The sequence below is a fragment of the Oreochromis aureus genome, linkage group 19, assembly GCF_013358895.1.
Source record: "Oreochromis aureus strain Israel breed Guangdong linkage group 19, ZZ_aureus, whole genome shotgun sequence".
NCBI classification, from domain to species: Eukaryota; Metazoa; Chordata; class Actinopteri; order Cichliformes; family Cichlidae; genus Oreochromis; species Oreochromis aureus.
In genome coordinates, this window is record NC_052960.1 from 2,736,982 (window position 1) to 2,759,552 (window position 22,571).

General features: G+C 44.0%; 1 protein-coding gene across 3 annotated transcripts; it reads right to left on the reverse strand.

Annotated features, from left to right (window-relative positions):
• Window positions 1–1,093: 1,093 nt before the first annotated feature.
• On the reverse strand, window positions 1,094–21,174 carry LOC116330591 (filamin-A-interacting protein 1-like). 3 transcript variants are annotated; one of them, XM_031752963.2, is made up of 6 exons: window positions 20,996–21,174; window positions 11,319–11,592; window positions 10,816–10,989; window positions 10,407–10,585; window positions 2,389–5,194; window positions 1,094–1,715 (listed from the first exon to the last, which is right to left on the reverse strand). In XM_031752963.2, the coding sequence occupies exons 2-6, from the start codon at window positions 11,589–11,591 to the stop codon at window positions 1,509–1,511; spliced, it is 3,639 nt and encodes a 1,212-aa protein (XP_031608823.2). In that variant the 5' UTR covers window position 11,592; window positions 20,996–21,174; the 3' UTR covers window positions 1,094–1,508. The 3 variants fall into 3 exon arrangements, with proteins under 3 accessions (XP_031608823.2, XP_039458836.1, XP_039458837.1); XM_039602902.1 differs by having other exon boundaries at window positions 11,319–11,596; XM_039602903.1 differs by lacking the exon at window positions 20,996–21,174 and adding an exon at window positions 13,640–14,022 and having other exon boundaries at window positions 11,319–11,596.
• Window positions 21,175–22,571: the final 1,397 nt, after the last annotated feature.

Sequence of the window (22,571 nt, forward strand, 5' to 3'; positions counted from 1 at the left end):
GTAGTAGTGACATCATCACACACGGTAGGGTAACGCCCCTTTGTCACTGACAGCTGATAGTACCTGTTGGCGTCTGTGCTCGGGTTTTAACATGAAGGCTCTACATGTTTGACTGTTTTTAACCTTTTACCTCACTCGCAGAACATTTACACATGTTTTTAAAAGATTTTTATATGTATCCTTTTTATATGAGTGGCTTAGTTAATGTAAAAAACAAGGCAAAAAGAATTTAAAGTTTTGAAGATAAAGCAATTTACCATTCATGTATTACACACAGTAGTTTTAAAATATGTTCTTTCATCAGTTCACTCTTCCTCTTGATCTTTAGTGCTGAAGCCTGAAGAGATTCCAGCTCATTCCTCCACCTGCATTTCTTCTTCTTTTCTTCTTCTTCTTTGGGGGTCAAAGCGGATAATCTGCCACCCTTTCACTCTGCCCCTAGAATCCTCCTCTGTCACACCAAACCTCTGCACGTCCTCCTTCGCTACATCCTTGAAGCTTCTTTGTTTTCTTCTTCTTTTCTTCATACCTGATAGCTCCATATTTACCATCCTTTGTCCAGTGTATCCACCATCTCTCCTCTGTCCAAGCCATCTCAACCTCACCTCTCTAACCTCAGCTCCTGGTCACTCCCAATGAAAACCTTAAAAACTCTTCAGTGTCACCATTTCCAAACCATACATCACAGCAGGTCTCACTGCCATCTTGTAAACTTTCCCTTTCACTCTTGCCCCTGGCGCTTGTTTCCACCCACTACACCCAGCCTGGACTCTCTCCTTCACCTCTCTTTGGATGCTTGACCCCAGGTGTTTAAGCACATCTACCTTCACTACCTCTGCTCCTTGCACCGTCACTGTCTCATTCTTTTCTTTGTCTGGGCTCGTGCACATTGCTTTTTAAAGATCTTTGTTTATATTACAGGAATCAACCAGAATATCTGTTATTCCAAAAAATATTTAAGTAAAGCACAGGAAATGAATTTTTTCATTTCCCTCAATCCTTGGATGCAGGCCCGGGCAAGAAGCCCTGAATGTCACAACTGCAGGTACACAGATAAAAGCAGTTAACATAAGTGATCACACCACACTTCACTCTAATATCAGTTTTATTTACAATATTTTCAATACAAATCCTTTAGAAATACACCAAATTTTCACATAATTGTGTACTTTTTGTGTCTAATATAAAACAAATAAAGAAACTCATTATAGATTAAATATCCACCCCAAGAAAGAAGCCATTGATAGCAGCAGAGTCTCACCCAAATGCCCATCACAACACACTGTAAAAAACAAAACAAATCATGGATATATTTCAGTCTAAATGGCAGAAATGCAAATAAGAAGTAAAGAAGTAGAAAATACCTTATAAAAAGTATAAAATCAATCTCCTGCTTAATTACAATAAAGAAATACCTTGTAAACTATATTTGAGTTGTACTCAAACACCACAGCTTTTACTATGAATTGCTCTGAAGCACCTTGTAGATACGTTTGGTACTGTGTCTCTCAGGCTTTTCCTCCATTTTGTAAAGTACTGCTATTCACGCTGGATTTCTTAACTTCTATCCTCATGGACTGACTCTCAGCCCGCGACTCCAGTTTCACTCCACCGGACACCCCCAGGGATCCCAGCGCAGCCTTTCCCGTCTTCAGGCTCTTGGACATTGGGATGCGGGTCAGCCCCGAGCGCGGTGGCTGGGCATCGTGCCCGGTCTGTTTGACAATAGAGAGAGAGTACAGTTTCTCAGGCAGGAGAATGAAAACAGTTGAGCCACACCGACACTAAGTTATGGATTCATGGTAAAAATCCATGCAGGAAACAGGAATTGTAAATTAGTGCAAAGTAACTGATCTTATGTGCTAAAAGAGCTGCACAAATGAAAAATGTAAACATTTATTCGTTCTTTCACTGAGCGAGCGAGTGCTTGTCCAGGCCAGGTTTCAGTACGCTGCTAACGGTGCCAAACTGTTTTGTGTCGGAGAGCGGAGGGCCCCGAGCCACGGCTGTTTGTGAATGTAAACAGTAAACACAGTGTAACAACTATAAATTACAGCCTGATTAAAGCAGGGTGGCAAAATGCCACCTCATTATCTCTGCTGCTCTCAGACCTGCACATAGCCCCGTTTCTGTCACGCTACCCATCGGATCCACAAAGAGCAGAGTAAAAGGGGTCCAGGGAAACACCACACACACTGTTGCATTATCTCCCATTTTCAGAGATGTGAAAAGAAGCTCATGGTGAAATTAGGAAACCGTTATCAGCTTGAGTGTTTCTATCAACTCTTTGATCCAAAAATGTAAAAGAAAATGAAGAAGGTAAGGAAAAGAGACGATCCAACTTAAAGAAAACATGAATTACACAAAGCTGGATGAAGGAAAACTTACCGTGCCTTGTGTCGTTCTGGAAGTGGAGGACGTAACAGGAGAAATTGTAATGCTGCTCATCACTTTGCTCTGCGTGCTCCTGGTAGCAGTGGTGGTGATTTGACGAGGCGAGCGCAAAACTGTCCCAGTCGATAAGGTCATTTCCTTGCTCTCTGTGACAGCAGCCACCGGCCTGACTACCATCTTTGGGGTGATGTTGTTGCCGAGATGAATGTGGATCTTGTTATCGTCAGTCGTGGTGATGATACTCGTGTTGCCGTGACCCTTTCGTACAGGCGATGGGACCATCTGCTTCTCGGGGGTAACCTTGAACACAGCTCGGCCCATGGTCATCTCCTGAGGTTCTGGGGAGGCAGATGCTTCACACGCTACAGCTGTGCTCACTGTCATGATGGAGACAGGGGACAAGGGTCTTCCTGAGTTAGTGGAGGAGGTTCGGCTGGTTTCTGGAGACTTGGCTCTAGATATAGCTGTGATAGTGACTGGAGACTTGGCCCTTTCGGGGCCCTGAGATACAGCGGGGGACTTCCTCCGCTGGGTCGGAGCAGTGCCGGTGGGAATGATGGTGATTCTGGATTTGGGTTGAGATGGATTGGGGCTGAGGGGAGCAGAACTAGAGAAAACATCCCCAGCAGTCGGGCTTCTGATTTCAAGAGTTGCCATGTTGTTTTGGTGATCTGGTGTCACTCGGATGTGTAAAGGCTGGCCTGGCTTCTGGGGCATGGTCAGCTCAGAGGAGAAGCTCTCTCCATTGTGCAGTGGCTTCTCCAGGTGGGTCTCTTGAGGGCTGTTGTCCTTTTTCCTCATCCAGGGAATCCAGGATCTCTTGATACCTAAATCGCTGCCAGATGAAGGTGAACGCTCAACAGCACCGCTTTTCTCTGCTGGCTTCTTCAGGCACTTCTGTCTTAGGTTGTTCATAATGTGGTTCTCTTCTTGGACAGACTTTCTGATAAAGCCAGCCGGGGTATCCTCCTCTGCTGGCTCGGAGGATGACGCTTCTGTCTGCACGCCAGTGGACGTCACCGCCACGTCCACTATTCTTCTCCCATTCAAGCTGGGTCGTAGCGCTCGACTGTGACGCTTCGCCATCTCCAGTTCTTTGGTGAGATGGAAAACTTCAGTGCTCATGTTCCTGGCTTTCTCTTCTTCTTCCAAGAACCTCTGCTGCAGGACGGAGAAGTCCACTTGGAGCTGAGAAAGCTGGTCTTCTTTATGCATCAGTTCGTGGATCTTCTCCTTGAGTGCTACCACGTCGGCTTGCAGTTCCCTCGTTCTGACCTCCTCTCTCTTGCAACGTTGATGCAGATCTTCCTCCTGGCTTTCCTCCTCTCCTTTCTCAATCGCTTTATTCCGCGCTATCTGAGTCCGCATTTCCTCCACCTGCTGGGACAGAATGTTGGCTTTGTCCTGTTCACTCATGAACTTTTTCTCCAACATGTCGTACTGATCCTCTGTCTTGAGAAGATCTCCCTCTACCACTTCGAGCTGTTTGAGACGGTTTTTCAGGCGCTCAATTTCAAACGTCAGCTCCTTAACTTTGTTGTCGTCTCTGCTGATGGGCTCAGATATTCTCTGCATGTCACATTTCACTGAATTCTTTCCAGAAAGTTTTTCTGCTTGCTCAAATCCATCTAACTTCTTTTTCATTTGGTTGATTTTAGAGCTAAGGTCCTTAGTTTTATCAATTTCATAGGCCAACTTAGTGGTAATTTCCCCCTTTTCATTCGTTAAAGTCTCTATTTTGGTTTCCATCTCTGATTTCAGTTTTAGGAGCTTTTTGCTTTCTTCTATCAGCTTCTCTGTCACTTCCATAACTTTACTCTGCTCAGCTTTGACCATGTTGCTCAAATCATCCTTTTTCTCCTCACATGACTTTGCTGTTTCTATCAGGGTCTTTCGTTCTTCCATTAATGCGACGGTCAGTGATTTAAGCTTACTGAGGTCATCCTTAAGGCTCAGCTCAGATTTTTCCAGCTTTATCTCAGATGACTCGAGCTCTTTCATACGAATCTTGAGAGCTACAACTTCATCTGAAAGCTCTTTGGTCAGCCCCTTCTCTTTTTCTAGAGCACCATGTAACTGTGCACACTCGGCTTTGCTAACGCTAAATGCTCCCTCGAGTTTTTCCAACGCCATCATTCTTTTTTGGAGCTTCTCCACTTCCAGTCTGAGGTCCTTACTCTTATTGTCCTCCTCTTGTAGCCTCTTCCGTAGCTCCTTACACTGATTTTCTGTTTTAGTAATCTCCTCATCCTTTCCTTCCATCTCCAGCACTCGTTTTCTCAAGTTCTCTAATTCAGCAATCAGGTTTGAGTTGTCACACTCCCCTCTGCTGATCTTCTCCCTTAGCTCATGCAGTTCCTCCTCAGATCTCCTCAGTGCTCTGTTGCTTTCCTGTAGCTCCTCAATCTCATTCGTGAGGCCTGAAAGTTTTGTATTTAGCTGACGATTGAGAAGCTCCTGACCGGCTAGCTTGGCACTCATCTCTTCGTGTTGTTGCTTGAGCTTGTCGGCTTTCTCTTTAAGCTCTGCCTCGAGGCTCAGCACCCTGTGTCCATCTTCCTGAGCACGCTGCCTGGCTTCACTTAGAGCCTGCTCACGCTGCTGCAGCTGCTGGCTGAGCTCCTGGACCCGCTGGCTCTGCTGGTCTATTTGTTCCAGGTGTTGCTGCCGCTCATTGACCAACATCAGGGCGAAAGACTTCAGTTTGACCAGCTCCTCTCGCACCTTGGCCAGACGTTTGGCGTGTTCGTTCTCCTTTCTGAGCTGGTAGGCTTTCTCGTTCTCAAGCAACTTCTTCAGTCTGAAAGGAACAAAAAAGGAAGGGCATTATTCTGGAAGGTCACTGACTTTAAACTTGAAATGCACATTGAAGTACTCTGTGATAGTCCAGCACCTACATTTTCATTCAGGCATTTTCTAAAACTAAAGACTTGTTTGCATGTCAAAACTTTATGTACTGACAGCACACTCTAAATAAAAAAGTGGTATAAACAAGCCCAGCACTTGAAGCTATCTAGAAAGAACACGGATAAAACAACAAATTATCAATCACAGTCCCGGTAGAACACATAATTCATGCTACACTGTCCCAAACGAGCATCAAGAGGAAAACCTGTCAGAATGAAACACTCCAACATTCCTACTATTTTCAATCCTGCCAAAGCGATAGAACAAGAGAACAAACTGCTACCGAGTCTCACCAACACCCCCTCACCAAGCAGTCATCTTTTCTCTAAGCTCCTTTCTATGCTGCTCATGTCTATTCTCATTTCCAGCTCGAAGAAAATCCATACAAAGCAGAATGCATGCAGCTGCAGTTCCTGCCTGTACACTCCCGGGGATATTGTAATACAATATTCAACCTGAACCTTTTTGCATTGCAAATTAAACCAAATTAGAAGAGGCATCAGCACAACAAGGATGACTGTGCGTTTTAAACAACTCGTAAAGATACAAAATGAGCTCCATTCAAAATGTATGCCGTCACAAGACCTCAGAAACTAACTAGATTTAAAACTTACCCCCTACTGATGCTCTACAAGTAGCACATGAACCCTGTTCTGCCCGTGCAAAAATCCACAGTAGCAGCAATAGGAGTAGCAGAGACCTCCCGTCACTTAAATCTTCCACCGTCACATTCCAGGCGTGTCATGAGGGCAATGAAAGGTGAATAAATACTGCGAGGAACCAGCAGACCTCTAGTGAGTGATGTCACCTCATCCATGTAAAGCGGTGTGAGAGTGTGTGTGAGAGAGAGAGCTCTGCTTCAGACACTGTGAAGGGGGTGGGACCCTTCCACAGAACGAGTGTTTTGCAAAGCTTCCTTCAGTTTTAATGCTTTTTATGAAAATAGAGATTAGCCCAATATAACTTTTGTTTTTTATTAAAACGTTTCCAGGTTTACTCCAAAAAAATGAATCAGTGTTAATGCTTTCTGAGGCTCACATTCAAAGTTATATCTTATAGCTCCATTTTCCATCCTGTGTGCAGGATAATGTCTCTGCTGTCCAGGAGCTGTGAGCTCACTGGTACAAGAGAGAATGTCTGCTGTAGTTCCACTTTAGGGGAGCCTGGACATGAATGAGGCTCCCTGCAAAGTCTACATGTGATGAGGAAACCAGATATGGAAGAGTTGGATGCCTCCCTTGAGGTGACGAAGACATGGGAGGATAGAGACATGGCAATAAGCGTACGAAGCGCTACATCCAGACTGCAGCGTGGGGCCGTGTAGCTACAGTTAATCATTTAAACAAAACCACAGTTTAAAAAAACCCCAGTCTGCCAATGAACTTGGAGATAAACATCGACATTGATTCATAATGTCAGCAGCTTCCATTGCCAAGTGTGATTAGCATACCTGGCTACTGCACAAAGAGGCCGTCCACATGTGAAAGTGTAGCTCATAAGATTTCATACTTACACAGTCAGAAGTCACTGACACCCTAGAAACTGGAACTCTAAAATTACTTTCATGCAAAGGTCAGAGTCATGATGTCAGAGGGGTTTGGCACTAGTGGCCAAGTCATGTAGATCTCTAGTTTACTGTTACTAAGGAAGAAATAATTGTGGTGTACAGTGTCCAAAATGGGAAAATACAAGTGTTTGTGTTACTGTTTCTATGAAGCACAGCTTTTTTTTTTCTTTTAACTTTTTAAATTTACTACAGGTCATTTTTTTCTAGCTCGTGTTTCAACTTTGCAAGAAATTGCTTTGCGTCCATGTAAAAGCGCGTGTGATCCATAAGCCTGTGTCAGTGGGATGAAGATGGATGTAGAAAACAAGTGCCAAAAGCTACAGAGCCTGAGCTCTGTGCACACTGACTTGGTGTTAAAGGAGAGCACACAGCGTGTGCTCGATAACGACAAACACTAAGTTTGGAGGTCAGTCTTCATTTTGTGTGCGTGACTTTGCGCTCTTTGAAACTCCCGTCAGGAGTGGGAGCTGCTTCCTCCGTCAGTCTGTACACATTCCACCGTGCCACTTGAAATATTTAACATCTTGACACATAAATTACTTGTTGTCTGAGAGGGTGTTAATCGCTGATGGCTGCCAGTCTGAAGGAGCGTCTTCTCTGCCCATTTTCTGCATTCCTCAAGGTGTTTGGCACAAGAGCGTTTGACTTCTCTCTCTTCACTCTCATCTAGATGGTTGGAGGAGATCACATCCATAAGGATGAGATAATGACACGCTTCCATCTCACCTGTGAGAGTGAATGACTGTCTGTTTGCATGTTTTTGTGTAGCTGTTAGCACTTGTGTCATGTGCTCTTTTAAATCTGTTTTTCCCGTTTATGTTAACCCCTCCAGCCCCTGGCTACTTTTTTTTCATTTCCTAGGTGAGTGAGTAAAAACTCCATAAATGTAAGGCCTAAGGGGAAAACCTGCTAATGTGTGGACAGCAAACGTCTGTCCCATCTCTCAGTGCAAGTGAGATTTGAAAAACAAAATTGGAAGTTTTACTTCCGGCTAAACAAAACTGATGTAAATTAGACAAGAATATCACTGCGTGTGCTTTACTGCGAGCTCCGTCAGGCTTTCTCTTTAATGAATATGCCATGAACACGAATGTCCTAGAGTTGAGCTGTTTCTGCATCCCTGTGCTTTGTATCCTTATATGGTGCAAATAGAGGAATCTGAGACGTGCAGGTGCTGACAGAGTAAAGACCTGGCAGAGTTCATCCTCTCCGCTCTCTCTTTGGGGTGACAGAGGCCGCCATGTGTGCGAGCCAGGGAACCTGCTGGAAACCACCTGGCATGAGATGGGGGTCAACAAATGACCGAGTAGAAGTAAATTAACCCGTTTAGTTATGATTTGGTCGCTATTACCAACCGCAGCACTTACAGCTAAACTTCGCTTATCTTTATCTCTCTCAATTAATTATTATGTTTCAGATCAGATTCTTTTGGAGTAAAGTTGTGGAATGTCACTCAAACAACTTCACAAATATCAATTAGTTGTTTTTCTTTGAAATGTTACAATAACCTCATTTGAATATTTGCAGACTCCTTTGGTTCATATCGGTGGTAAAGACGGACCATTTTATAGGCGTGGTCAGGGTGAGACCACGACCCATGTACCTCACTGCTTATGCAGTCTCGAACTTCAGTCCTCGAGGGCCGGTGTCCTGAAACCTTTCCACGTGTCCCTGCTGCAACACACCTGAATACAATTAGTATTCAGCAAGACCCTATAGAACTTGACTGCATGCTGAGGTGGCAATTCAGCCATTTGATTCATGTTACAGCAGCTCATGAGTGAATGATCATGGTACAATAAAAGTACTTTTAGAAGTACATTTTTTCAAAAACTTACATTTACTTAAATTTAGGGTTAGGGGTTGCCACCTCAGCATGCAGTCAGGTTCTATACTCTTGCTAAGAGAAGAGCTTGACCAGTCCAGCTAACACAGCAGGATACACCACAGACAGGTCAGCAGTCCCTCTTTACTGTTGTTAAAACTCATGAAATACCTGCAGTTTAAGCTGGTTGTGTGCAGCGGCCAGAGAGGTGTGCACTCTTTCACTCTGGCTCTGTTTAAAACAGGGGTGGGGAACTCCAGGCCTCAAGGGCCGGTGTCCTGCAGGTTTTAGAGATCACTCTGGGTCAACACACCTGAATCACATGATTAGTTCATTCCCAGGCCTCTGGAGAACTTCATGACATGTTGAGGAGGTCATTTAGCCATTTGAATCAGCTGTATTGGATCACGGACACATCTAAAACCTGCAGGACACCAGCCCTCAAGGCCTGGAGTTGGACGGCCCTGGATTAAAGTAGCAAATTTCACATAAATTTACTTTAGATCAGTCTTTCTCAAACTGTGAGGCGGGCCACAGTGGTTGGTTACTGCAGGTGGTCGTCTCTGTGGTAAATTCAGCTGCTTATTTCCCAGCTGTGTCTTTTATGTGTGTGTGTGTGTGTGTGTGTGTGTGTGTGTGTGTGTGTGTGTGTACGTGCAAAGAGGTAATGTTGCAGTTTTAAAGCAACTTTTTCACAGTTATTAAAAATTGCTCCAGTCTGTCTTACAGATGATGATGTCTGCAAACTGTGAGTGCAAATAGCTTTTAATTATGCATCGCCGTCCGTTTGTGGAAGCTGCAACAAAACAATAACAAAAAAATAATCTCCAACAACCAACAGTCAATTAAACCCTTTTATATGGGAGTGTTTGCAGTTAGCAGGGCCTCTCATACACTCCCATGGCACAAATATGCTCTCACATACACGCTTGCTTTATCTCAGTGAGCCTTCAAGACACGCAGAATTTAACCATCTCCCCTCCCGTGTTGTGTGTCCACGCAGCCACTCTGAGGTTGCGAGCCCGTGTCACAACCTCAGCAATGAAGCTCTGACATGTCCTTTAGCCCTGCGCTTGTCCTCCTGTTCTTCCACCCCATGGCTCTGTGTCCTCTTCTCTCGATACCTGACCTGTGTCTGTCCCACAGCAGTCCAAGTCCACTCTGCCTCTGGCCTCTCTTTCCCTGAGCTGCGTAACTCTCCCCTGCATACAAAGCTATGCGAGGTTATCATTCAGTAAGCGGCACCTCCCTGTCTTCTCCCCTCTCGCTTGCGTCACAGGTTCGATGAAGCCATCTTTCATGCAGTCTGAGATGTTTTTCAAGCATTCCTTCCCTCGACTCTCTCCCTTAAGCCACTGCATGTACTGGCTTTATAGACTAAACTGGAACTGCACTTTATGCTTTCTTCTTCTTCCCCTGCTGCTTTTACCAGGTTCTCCTTCAAAGTTCCTCCTTTGACTTCTCATACATGTAAAAATCTGTACGAGCATCACATGATGTTTGCAGTGCTACAGCAATAAATTTACTTTTCGTACACCAATTTTTTCAGTTTATGTGCATATTGCTTTCTGTTAAATGAACACATTTGTAGGAGCTTCTCTTAAAGCTTATTTACCAAGTGATTTAAAATAGCGGGGCAGCTAAACAATCTCCAGTTTCAGATAATGGTGTTGCAGTTTTACAGCTCTTGCATTCCTTTCCTGACCTCCTCACCTTTCTCTCTCCTGCTCCAGGAGGTTGGTGAAGTCGTCGCTCTTGTTCATGTAGTCGGCGTGCTTCCTCTTCTCTGTGTCCAGCTCGTGGATCGTTCGCCGGTGGCACTTTTCTGCGAGCAGCAGCTGACCCAGCATCCGCCGGTACGTCTCCTTGTGCTTCTCCTGCAGACGCTCCAGCTGAGACGGCAAAGACGAACGGGGACACACAGAAACAAATAATTCCAGTTGCTGTGGTGCAACATGCCAAGTGTTTTGTAGCAACAACCTCCTGCCAGGTTGTGACAAAAACATTACTTTTATTAGTTTCTGTCTTGTGATTTCTTGGATTTCGAGGGTCTTGAGGCCTGTTAATAAAAAAGTAATTTTGATCATCCCTCAGGGTTTGTGACTGACACTCGCCTACTAACCTCAGCCATCGGTTTCTGGTAGACACTGTGGTTGTGTGGTTTGGTGCCTGCGATGATGCCGTCTCTCTGAAGGGCCTGGAGGGCCGAGCCAGGGACCGCGGAGCCATACTGTGACTCAAGGGCTTCTGGGGAACTCTGTTTGGACTTCAGCATGCAGATAACGTCCTCTCTGGCCTGAAGTTACACAGAAATGATTCAGAGCGTTACAGTTTTTTAGGGTGTTAAAATCCTGCTGGTCTTTGCTTCATGGATCACCAGTTTACCTTTCAGAGTTCTCTAAAGTACCAACTCGATAAAGGCTCGGTGTGGTTGCCAGTTTTCTCTGGTATGTTACATTTTAAACCACAAGGGAGAGCTATTGTGCAAAACTTGCAGTTACTCAAGCCAATAATGTTCAGGTACTGCGCTCATCCACCTTTTCTCTTATCATTGCACTTGTCCTGCTTACAGCTGCAGATCACATACAGAAAGCTAAACACAAAGGGAAACAATGCCTAGCCCACCTGAATCTCTCCTTCCATGATTCCCAACAGTGTCAGCAAATCCTCTTTAGACAGATCCATGATGTTCTGTCTTTTATCTCCAGCCTTGGAGGAATCCAACGGTTTGTCTTTGTCAGAGATCACTTCCACCTCCACTGTTTCCTCACCATCTTTCTGCTGGACTTTGGCCTTCAGGTTCTTCACAGGCAGACTCACTTCCTGTTCTTGGTCACCCTGTGGAACTCCAAGTACCCCATTGGCTGGGGTATCCACCCCACTGCTTTTGGATCTCATCCTACCTGAACCAGAGAGAGAAGGAACAGGTTTCTCTGTTTTTAATTCAGCCTTTTATTCTGTTATTCTACTTTTATTTGCATCCATTCATCTTTTTCCTTTCATAGATATTTTTGGTTCAGGAGTGTGTTGTTTGAGTCTGGCTTCCATTCCTATTCACATTATCAGACCTTCTGACCTGCACTGATCCGATGACAAACACAAGCACAATCACTGTGTCTGTATTAAAACTGGATGAACATGTCTTCTGTTAACATCCCTAATCTGGAGTGAATATCGACAATTACCCACCTGTGTGTGTGTGTGTGTGTGTGTGTGTGTGTGTGTGTGTGTGTGTGTGTGTGTGTGTGTGTGTGTGTGTGTGTGTGTGTGTGTGTGTGTACATGTTTAGATCTCTTTGTGAGACAGAAAATTGACATGCTACTAGACTTGTGGGGACCAACAGTCACTTATGGGGACAAAATACCCGTCCCCACGAGTATGAAGGCATTTTGAGGCTCAAAATGTGGTTTTAGTGTCAGGGTTACATTTAGGTTATGGTCAGTTTTAGGCTAACGGTTAGGGTTAAGGTAAGTGGCTAGGTAAAGCATTATGTCAATGACATGTCCTCACTAAAATATGAAAACGAGTGTGTGTGTGTGTGTGTGTGTGTGTGTGTGTGTGTGTGTGTGTGTGTGTGTGTGTGTGTGTGTGGTCCCAAAATCACAAAAGCATATAAGGGTGAGTGTTGGTAGAAGTGCATGTACAGTACACTATATCACTGGCTCACAACTTCTGCTGTCATTTCTGAATGCTTTAAATAATTTAAAAGTAGTTTGTAACTGAGTCTGTGCACAGCATGAGTTCATTTGTATTTGTGAGTCCAGTTCAGGGTTATGATCTGTCAAAGGCTGGAGACACAGCTACAGTCAACTTAGAATCACCAATGAACCAAACAGCCAGTGTGGCTTCTCAGTCACAGTAATCCACACAAACTGAGAAAGAGAAAGATTCAAACCCAGGACCTTGGTGCTGTGAGGTGACCGTGCTAACCACTGAACCACTCTGCCACCCTTTTCAGTTAATATCAATTTTTTTTTAAGTTATGACAGCAGTGGTTACAACTTTTGGAGGACATGGATACACAAACTAATCCATATTTAAATTAGTTACAAAAAAGGGCAAAAATGTGGCATTAAAATTTCCACATTTCTGTGATGCTAAAACAAAGCTAGCAGCAAAGACCTTTAACCAGCTCTCAAGCTGGGAGCGTGCTGACTCCACACACCAGAACATCAGCTTTGTAACAACAACCAACAATGTTAAGAGAAAGAACTGAAGAGAAGTTTGTTTCTTTGTCTCTGTGAATGTGAAAACGTGTTTGTGCGTGTTCCTGTGTGTGTGTTCACGTTCTGTACGAACGGCCTTGAGACACAGAGCGCTCTTTGTGATCAGTTTCTGATATGACATCAGCAGCTCTTTATAATTACAAACAGAAAAGCACCCTGAGCACCCAGAGTCCCTCTGTAAGACCACAGTGAGCACCCTGACCTCTGAATCATCCCAAATAAGCCGTCCAGACTGTCAGGACTTCTCTCTGAGGCACATTCATGGAAGTGTGCGACAGAATTCACACATATGTTCTACTGGAACATCAGTAACTATGTGCATCAGTCCAACCTGATAAAAAAGTAAAGCTCAGTTAGACTTTCTATACAATTTCGAGAAGTTTGAAAGAGAGTCTATCAAACTGCTGCTTCACATCAAGAGAAACGCTTATCTTCTTCAGTAATCAAGGTCACCACAGTCAAGACTGCAGTGAATTCCAATGACGCTTGAAACCAATCTCTTTGAATCCCACTTGTTTCGGGGAAAAACACCAATCCACGAAAATTGGGGTGCAAGATAACAGTGGCAGCATCTCTGTTCAAATAAAGAGGAAAAAACATCCAACAAACGGACCCATTAAGTGCATCCTTTATCTCGGAGTTCAGAGAGTGCACTTTGGCTCTGAGGAGATCTGCTTCTTAACTGGAGATTAATGGCGGTGCCTTCTTTCCTGCTCATACCTATTAGTTTCAGCTGTAGGCTCGCTAACGTTCATTCCAGTGTTGTGGTGCAGCAGCGTTCACGAGTGCTGATAGTGTTGGGTCCACCATTCAGACTGTGCCAGGGTTTCTGAATGATGCCCAGAGGTCGAGGGCATTAAAATGACCACCTCTGGGACACGAGCATGACGAAACACGGAAACATGTGTAGTGGTGTAAATGACTCTGGCAGATTTCCTAAGTACCGCGGACAAAATGGTTGACACCGAGTGAGGACCGTGATGGTTTATTTTTAATTTCTGGGCCGACGCCATGAAAATCCAGCTACTGTAACAGCTCGGCTCACTTTGCAATGTTACTATCATTCAGCAGAGAAGGCGGGAGAGCCAAGTGCAGTTAAAGCTGAGAGATGTAAGAATAAAAATAGCTACAGGTCAAATGCAGTGTTGTACAATAAAAGTTCATATGAGGAAAATATAAGAATGCATTAAAGGTGAAACAAACAAACAAACAAATCAAGGTTTCAGACAAACTGCCCCAGAACACAAACATTAATTCTGATCTCATTGTTGAAATGCAGCTCACTTGACTTCACGCCAACCGTATATCGTGTTTTATCATGTTTAGCTCTGAATAAAGACTTTTTTCCTAATAGGGGGCGGGACCCTATCTCGCTACTACAGGCTCAGAGGCAGGTCACATGCTGCGCAGGTGACCAATCTGAAGCAGGGCTTTGAGTAAAACATACAAAAGTTTATTTAAACCTACCAGCTAATGCCTTTCATTTAGGTTTTTGGTAAAAGCACATAATTTTCTACTTAGTTTAGCACTGATTTACAGTACTAATTATCCTCCTCATGAAAGACAGTATTCATTCTTCTTTTATCTCTTGTTTGGCCTCCACCACCTAAATAGACCACTGTGTCCTCACATGAACGGTTCTTGCAAAACTACCACACGGATCGTAAAAAACACTGCACAGAGTGATAGAATACTAAATATATCTCAACCAGCGATGCATTTGTCTTTAGAAATCCACTTTTGATTTATTATTATAACAAGTCCAACATTCCTCAGCCACACAACCTGATGACATTTAATATCCAACACTTCCTGGTAGCAGAAAATAATAAAATCATTACAGTTTCACGGGCTTTGCTGATACAGTTTAACAACTCTTGCAGAGAAGTCCATAAGCACTTGGACTATTTGACCAAGTGTTTCTCCATGTGCAACCACAGGTGATCTGAAATCTTGCTGTTGAAACTGCTACATATTTATCATCCTCATGGCCTTTTTTCAATTACAGGCAACTCATGAACACAACTGTCATGAGTCATCAAAGCCCACCGTCTTCACAGTTTTGAGTCACCTTGACTGGTCACTGCAGTCGTTATCAAATTTAATTCCACAGAGAGACGAGCTCGGATTCCCGAGTCACATGACCTGAATTCCTCCCTGCCATTAAGCATTCCCATTTGTCAATATGGAAAAGAAAGGAGAGCATGCAGACAGTAAGTCTCTACTCTAAGATCAACGGCCACCCGTCACACACACACTCACAGCATCTAAGCCATCATCACTGATGGTGCGGCGTCCAGTACTTCACTCTAATAAGACAGAATATCCTAAAACCCAAGTCCAAGGCCTGAGTCTAAATTTAAAGTGGGACCCATATGTGCTGCAAGGCTTGGGCAGGTCCAGCTGTCACACACACGAGTATTTATAGACCCCAACAAAGCACGTGCCTCCATTCCAAAGTGATAAAAAGAAACTGTAAAATCTAATCAGTGGTCTGCACCGATGTTCACTTTATGGCTTACAGTATACCTTTAGTCCGAATGATGTTTGCTCCCAGCACGGTCTAATAAAATTTAATAGGCATAATGTTGTAGCCTGTGCCAGATACACTAATTATGTTCTTGGTTGCACACAGCTTTAGAGTTAGAGAAAATGACTGAAAACTTATTGAATAAATGAGTCATTTATTTGCCAGTGGTTGGCCTGCTTGGGCAGATAGGAGCCCTCAGTGGCACAAAAGATGGTCATAAGTCAACTACCTGCATCCTGTGTGTGTTAATTTGCAGATATTCCCTTTAAAGACATGTTAACTTCTATCATTAGCTGAAATAAAATTATAGCATGATAAGGCCACGAGGCTACTGAAAACTGAGCCTGTATGTGATGTTCGTATCGAGAGAAATGGCGAGGATGAGGATGGGCCTGGTGACAAAAATCTGGCATAAAACCAAATTGATCTGCCGGAGACGGACGAGGACGGAGGTGATAAATAAGGTTTAGGAAAAATTACTTTTTTGATTGGGTGTGATTTGATGTATTCACAGCACAAACCCAGTGTGACCAAAAAAGGAGAGAGAACTGCACGAGAGCATTAGGGTACCAGTTCTGCCAGGGAACACAGATAAAATGCAGCGTGCTTGAGCAGCAAGAAAAACACACCAGCCCTGCCAAGACATGAAAGCTCCAATCAAAACCGTCTCTGCGGATGGGATTCGAAGCTACCAGTCAATCCATTTATTATTGAAACTTTTGTGAGGATGCGAGGGTACAAAGCCGCAGTCTGCTCCAGGATTTTGGGAGACGGAGCCTTCGAGCCGAGACGGCCGGTGACCTTCGCGGGTCAAATTTTACATAACAGTCTTTTCCTGGGAAAAATAAAGACTCTGTTGGCAGAAAAAGTTTGGAGTGATGCTTGCTCACATTCCTTAAAGATTCTGCTTTCATAAATGTTCTTCTTGTAATGTTAAACTGAACCATCAAAAAGATTTTGAGCATATAACGCGAGCATTTACAGCTTGTCTTACTGTAATGATGGCTTCTATTAATACTTAACTAATGCTGGCATGGCACACTGGAGCAAAATGTCAGCATAGGTGGTGGGTTTCATCTTGTAGTATTCTCCTGATGTCACATTAACCTGATCCCCTCATGGGAACCAACCGAAGCTTGAACAGTGAGCAAACTGAGAAGAATACAGGTAGCTCTCTAAGTAAGTCTTTGCTATTAGAGCAAACACGCTCTTTGCTTGATAAACACTCAGCGCAGGTAGGCCGTTAATCAGTCACTTATAAAACAGGACACATTCGTGAGAGTTGTTGTGAGGGCACTTTGTTAAATATTCACTCAAGCTGTTTATTCACTCTTACTGTGTAAATCCACCGACGAGATGAAACATGCTCAGATTTGGGTCATGCATTATAAACACTGCTGCACATGAAGCACACTTAGATTAGACATAGTCTATTAGAAACATAGTTTATCAAACACGATGATAAACTTTCACATTTTAACGATTTCCATAGCAACAGCATTTATTCAGAGTCACTTGACTCTCGTTGCTAAACTCTAGCGGCAGCATCGGTAAACCAACACCAACTAATGAAGCTCTAGATGTTGCTAGCTCTGGTTATCATCTTTACCCTCTCTTAAGGAAGATATTAAGTTCTGAGTGTGCTATGAATAGAAACAGCAAGACAACATATGGATGAAGCACATTCAAACGTGGGAAAGAGACATGGGCTCGGCCATTTGTCTAAAATCCTCTGAATGCCAGCTGTAGTCAGCACTGAGCAAAAAATGGGGGACCGAGTGTCAATTTAGAAAGTCAGCTTAAAGCACACGTCAAACGTCTATTTGGTTTCCATAACATGTTTTCATAGCTGTTCAGAGAACGGTGTTTTTGTACTAACTTATAGCTCTTCTCCAACCATTAGAGTTATGGAATTTATTGGGACTTGGACTGGTACTGATATGGTGCTTTTCTACTCTAACTGAGCACTCCAAGTCCTTTTCTACTGCAAACCTCATTCCCCCAGTTTCATACATATTCATACAAACACTGTTTTCTATACACAAGAGCTTTGTCTGACAATTGTGCACACACACTGGACTGGAGTAGCTGCAAACCAAGCATCGACCTTCTGACTGGTACGTGACCCACTCTACTTCTTGAGCCACTGCTGATACCAGCTGTATGCCAGGGTGGCGACTTGCAGGACAATCACAAAAACCTGGCAAGCACAAAGGCTCCTCCCTCCATCCTATCCATCCTACGTCTACTGTCCTCTTCAGTCACACCAACAGCAGCCGGAAACTTTTTTAATCTTTTAAAATAATTTTAAAAAATGTTGATAAAAATGTGTCGCCGCTACCAAAGGTGTAAAAGTAACTGTTGTTGGAGATGAAAATTGAGCTTAGCAACTCAGCGACCCAGATATTTTATCTGAGCAGGGTGTGGAGACCAAAACAGAGGTAAAAAAGGCTCCAAAGGTCAGAGAGATTAAATATGTGTGCACAGAAAACAGTGGACAGAAATTTAGGCTTTAAAGTTTAAAGTATGCAGCTGGGCTTCTAGTAAACCTAAGCTATCACACGTTGCAGCGCTCGGAATGATAATGTAACACTTGGCTAACCACAAATCTCCAAACTGCTACCCATTTAAGTTTGTAAGTGAGCATTTGCATTGTCTTGTGCTGGTACCATTGTCAGTTGTTTACCTTTTTTACAGATGGGAAAAAATGAAAAGCATTGTTGCAGGTGAGACAAAAGTAAACTAAAGCACAACACGTCTGTCAGAGAAGAGCTCCGACTCACTGAGAGACGTGTGGAATTACAGAGTGACTGGTTCAGGGACAAAGACGGCCTGTCTTAGTCACAGAGGCCAGTCATCCTCACTCTAAAGGTGCCTTCAGATGTTTTACTGTATACGCTGGTTTGTTCTCTCCTTACCAGTAATATCACTGGAATGATGAAGGCTTATCACACAGGAAATCACCAAGAAAGTCATGATTATGTCACTACTGGCAAAGAGGGAAAAAGTTTACAGGATGGGTCATGAGGTTTGTACCCAGCTGTGAAATTTGAAATGTCTCCTGATGCAATCCATATTTAAAGCGAGAGAGGTTCAGGCACATCATGGTCCAAAGATCCAAACCTAATGAATGACATCATTCGTCTTATTATCGTTAAACATCAGCAGCCAGTTAACCAGTCCCCTGTTTTTAGCACGTATGCGTCGCTATTCTGACCACAACATATCAAGTGCTCTTTAGAATATCTTGGGTTGCCATGGAGTTCTGGGCTTATTTTTAAATGAAGGGCACATGAGTTATAAGTGCCGCTGTTCTGTGAAACATCCCGAAGTGTCTAAACTGCATTTTTGGAATTCAAGACCAGGGGCACTTATACGACTGTAGCTGTGCTTGTGTCGGTGACAGCTGTTGTTGAGGCCCCCCAGACACGCAGGAAAGACACCGGCTACTGGCGGCGACAAGCTCCGCCTCCTGTTTCTGTTAGTGCACGTGTCATCAAACGAATTAGCCCATATGAACACGAACACACAAGATAGAGGTACAGATGCATACCAATGCAAGTATGAAGAACGTCATAATGATAAGCAACATTTACAGGGTGCTGCGGTGTCGGTGTCATCGTTTAATCCTGGAACAAAGAGATGCTGTTCTGTCATGTGTACCACTGTGTACTCACTGCTGGACTATGTCACCTTGTGCATGAGAAACATCTTAAGTGACATAGAGCTCAAGTAATGTCGTGAGGTGACACACTTAGTGCGGCCCGAATCAATGCTGCTCTGGCGGAGGCCCAGCCTCAGCTTAGTTTCAGTTAATCAGAGACTGTATTATTGATTTACAGAAAGACTGAGCCATTAACAAGCTGGGACTGATTACAGTCACAAATCTGTCTCTTCTGAATGCTCATTCAGCTGACTGAATTTCTACAGTGGCCAAATGTAACTGAGTACATTTACTCAAGTACTGCATTAAAATACATATTCAGGATTCTTGTTCTACTTTAGAAACCTTTGTGCTTCTGTTATATCTGTTTATATATATAAGCTTTATTAGGCCAAGTCTGTGTGTGTTTTATAAATATAAAAGATAAGAAGTAAGAAAAAGAGTTAAAAACAACCCCAAATTGAATCAGCTTTATTTATATAGCGTAAAATCACAACAACTGTTTTATATTGTAAGGTAATACACTGCACAATCAGATGACCTCCTATGAGCAAGCACTTGGCAACAGTGGGAAGGAAAAACGTCTTTTTAACAGGTAGAATCAAGCTCCGGGTTCCTTTTAGCCCCAACATGTCACGGTTAAGTGCGAGAGGAGCTCAGCCTCTCCATCAGCAACATGCAACATGCATAGTAACACTGCAGGAATAACAATAAAGCACTGCAGTGACTGTGTGACCACAGAGTAACTTTAAGTACACTTTACCAACAATAACCCACAAAATATCATTAGAACTCCTTCCATCGGTGAATTTCACAGGCTATGCTGTGTGCAGGAGTAAAGAGGCAGCACTTCACTTACAAGCACAGAAATGTTAATGAGCAATATCTCTGCACCGGGTCTCTCTGTCCTGAGGCAGGGCTGATACCGCTGGAAGGCAGGAAGGGAGAGGCTGCGCTGCGGTCTCGAACACTGAAGGAGGAAAGAAAACCCTCGACTCATCAGCAGGAGCTGGCCTTGAAGAGACTGAGATGCATTTCACATTTTTCTCTTCAGTTTACTGAGACAGGGTGATGTATGGCTTGACAAACAGCGACTGGCAGGAGTCATGTGTCTCCTCCTAAACGCTGGTGACTTCATGTGAATGAAATGGAATTCATTTCGGTGTCATTACATCCCATAAATATTCCAGATGAAAGATGTCATCGTGCTGCAGCTCATCGGGCCTAAGCTTCTTAATGCTAAGCAGCGCAGCAGTGAGAGCTGCATGAGGAGGCGAAGACGGTGCGTGTGGGAGACGTCGGGGGCAAAGGTCGGCTGTGTGAATGTGTACGATATCATTCTCATTTCTTTGCAATATCTCAATAAACCACCATGCCCTGTTGGGTTGTGGGTGTTTCCTCCCACATGCAAAGCCCCACATTCTTTACAGTAAATGGTCTCATTCACACAGCAACAACGTGTAATTCATTGAGAAATGTTTGATTCATGACTTTCTTTTATCCGAATGTGCTGCATTTCCATTATCAGCACAGAGACGAGTCGTGTGTCTGCTCGCAGACTAATTAATTCAAAATGTTTAAACGCACATTATTTGGAATTAATCACACAGGAATGTGGGGAATAGTGTTTTCACTCACATACTGCAGAGCAAATGAAGCCAGGAGACTCTTTTGACCAGTGCTCTTTACTGGCTCAATAAAACTGATGACAGCCAAGCAGCAGCAGCACCTGCACTCAGCCGTTTCATTCACTACAGCCTGAAAGCAGAACAGCTGATAAGCTCCACTCTGCTAGAACCGCATGTTTGTCATTGGCTCTTTCCCTCTAAATAGCAGAGATTTTTTTTCTCCAGCATGAGAGATGTAAGAGATGATCACTCACCTGCTGCTCGGATGTTTCCAGGATTAACCAGTTAGTAAACACAGCAAGTAATCCTAGAATCAAAAATAATAAAAGGCAAGAAAGAAATGCAGAGTCCACTCGTATCCTCTGGCTTGTGTGGTCCACTTGTGGTGTCTGCTTCCCTGCTCTTTCCCTCTCTCCCTGCCTCGCTTCTTTTAGGTCGTCAGGTCAAGAAGGGAATAGTAGAGAGCAATAACAGAGGACTGTAACTTCCCTCTCTCTCTCTCTCTCTCACACACACACACACACACACACACACACACAGATACACACAGACACACGCCCTCTTTCACTCCCACAGCCTATCCAGTTCTGTTTCACATGGCAGGCTAGCACACACCTCTCATTTTCTTTCCCTCCTATCCCTGGCCTTCAAGAAGCCAGTTGATGAGTGCGGTGTGTGAAAATAAAGTGTAAGTGTGTGTGTGTGTGTGTGTGTGTGTGTGTGTGTGTGTGTGTGTGGAGGGGGGCAGGCGCTATTCTCTTCCCGCTCTGTCTGAAAGAGGCCGTTGCCCGGTGAGGTGGACTGTGATGTCCTTTGTCACAGGGCCAGATCTTTCCTCCAAGCCACATCCACCATCGTCCCTCTCTGTGCTTTTTGACCAGAGTCACAAAAGCCAAAAGTATACTTCTATATTTAACTCATCCACTGCTGCCAGCACGGGTGCCACTAGCAGCTGAGGCTAGCTGAATGCTAGATGTTTTGGCCGGCCATTCAGAGAGCAAACTCTCCCCGCTGACCCTCGGTGACAGCTGAACAGTGCTGTGCCATTCTCACAGGCTGGGAAAGTCCAGTGACAGCAGCCACCCAAGCCCTAACAGTGGTCCGAGTAACCGCCAATTGCCGTCTTGGGATGGTTGAGCGTGGCCAAACTCTCCAGGACTTTGGCAGCCAGGCTGTCTTTTTGGCCCTGCTTGCAGAAAACAATCTAATTTAGGGAGGCGAGCTGAATCTGAGGTGCAGTAATTGCGCTCTGCATCAATGGGAAGAGCTGCTGCCAGGGTGCTGCTGAGTTAGAGTGAGTATAAACACACCTAACCTTGGTTCACCTACCTGTTTTATATGTGGGTTAGTTCGCTCTCAAGTCCAGCATAAATCTAATATATGCTGCGATTCTGAAAAGCAACATGTTTAGTCCATGTAGTTTTGATCATAACTGAAGAGCCCATTACTGCTGGGAACTGTGCATCTTTACTGGTTATAAAAGCCCGGCACCAGTGGCACATTTTCTTGCCATGCTGATTTGCAAGGATGAAAAAGAATAAGTAAAACATGGTGTAGTTGGAAGCCTTAGAGAAGAAATAGGTGAGACTGAGCTGGTTTAGATCTGGGCAGAGGACATCCAGGGAGAGGGATGCTGCAGATGGGGCTAGGCAAGAGGAGAGGAGCAGTATGGATGGAGGAAGATGAAGAGGATGGGAAAAGGAATGCATGATCCCCAACAGGAGGTGAAAATGAAAAGGGTTTGGACCTTACTCTGGAATCAAGCACGAAGACAGATGTGACCTGTTGAATGAAAAGGAAATGCCAAAATGAAAGGTGTCTAGCAGCTCT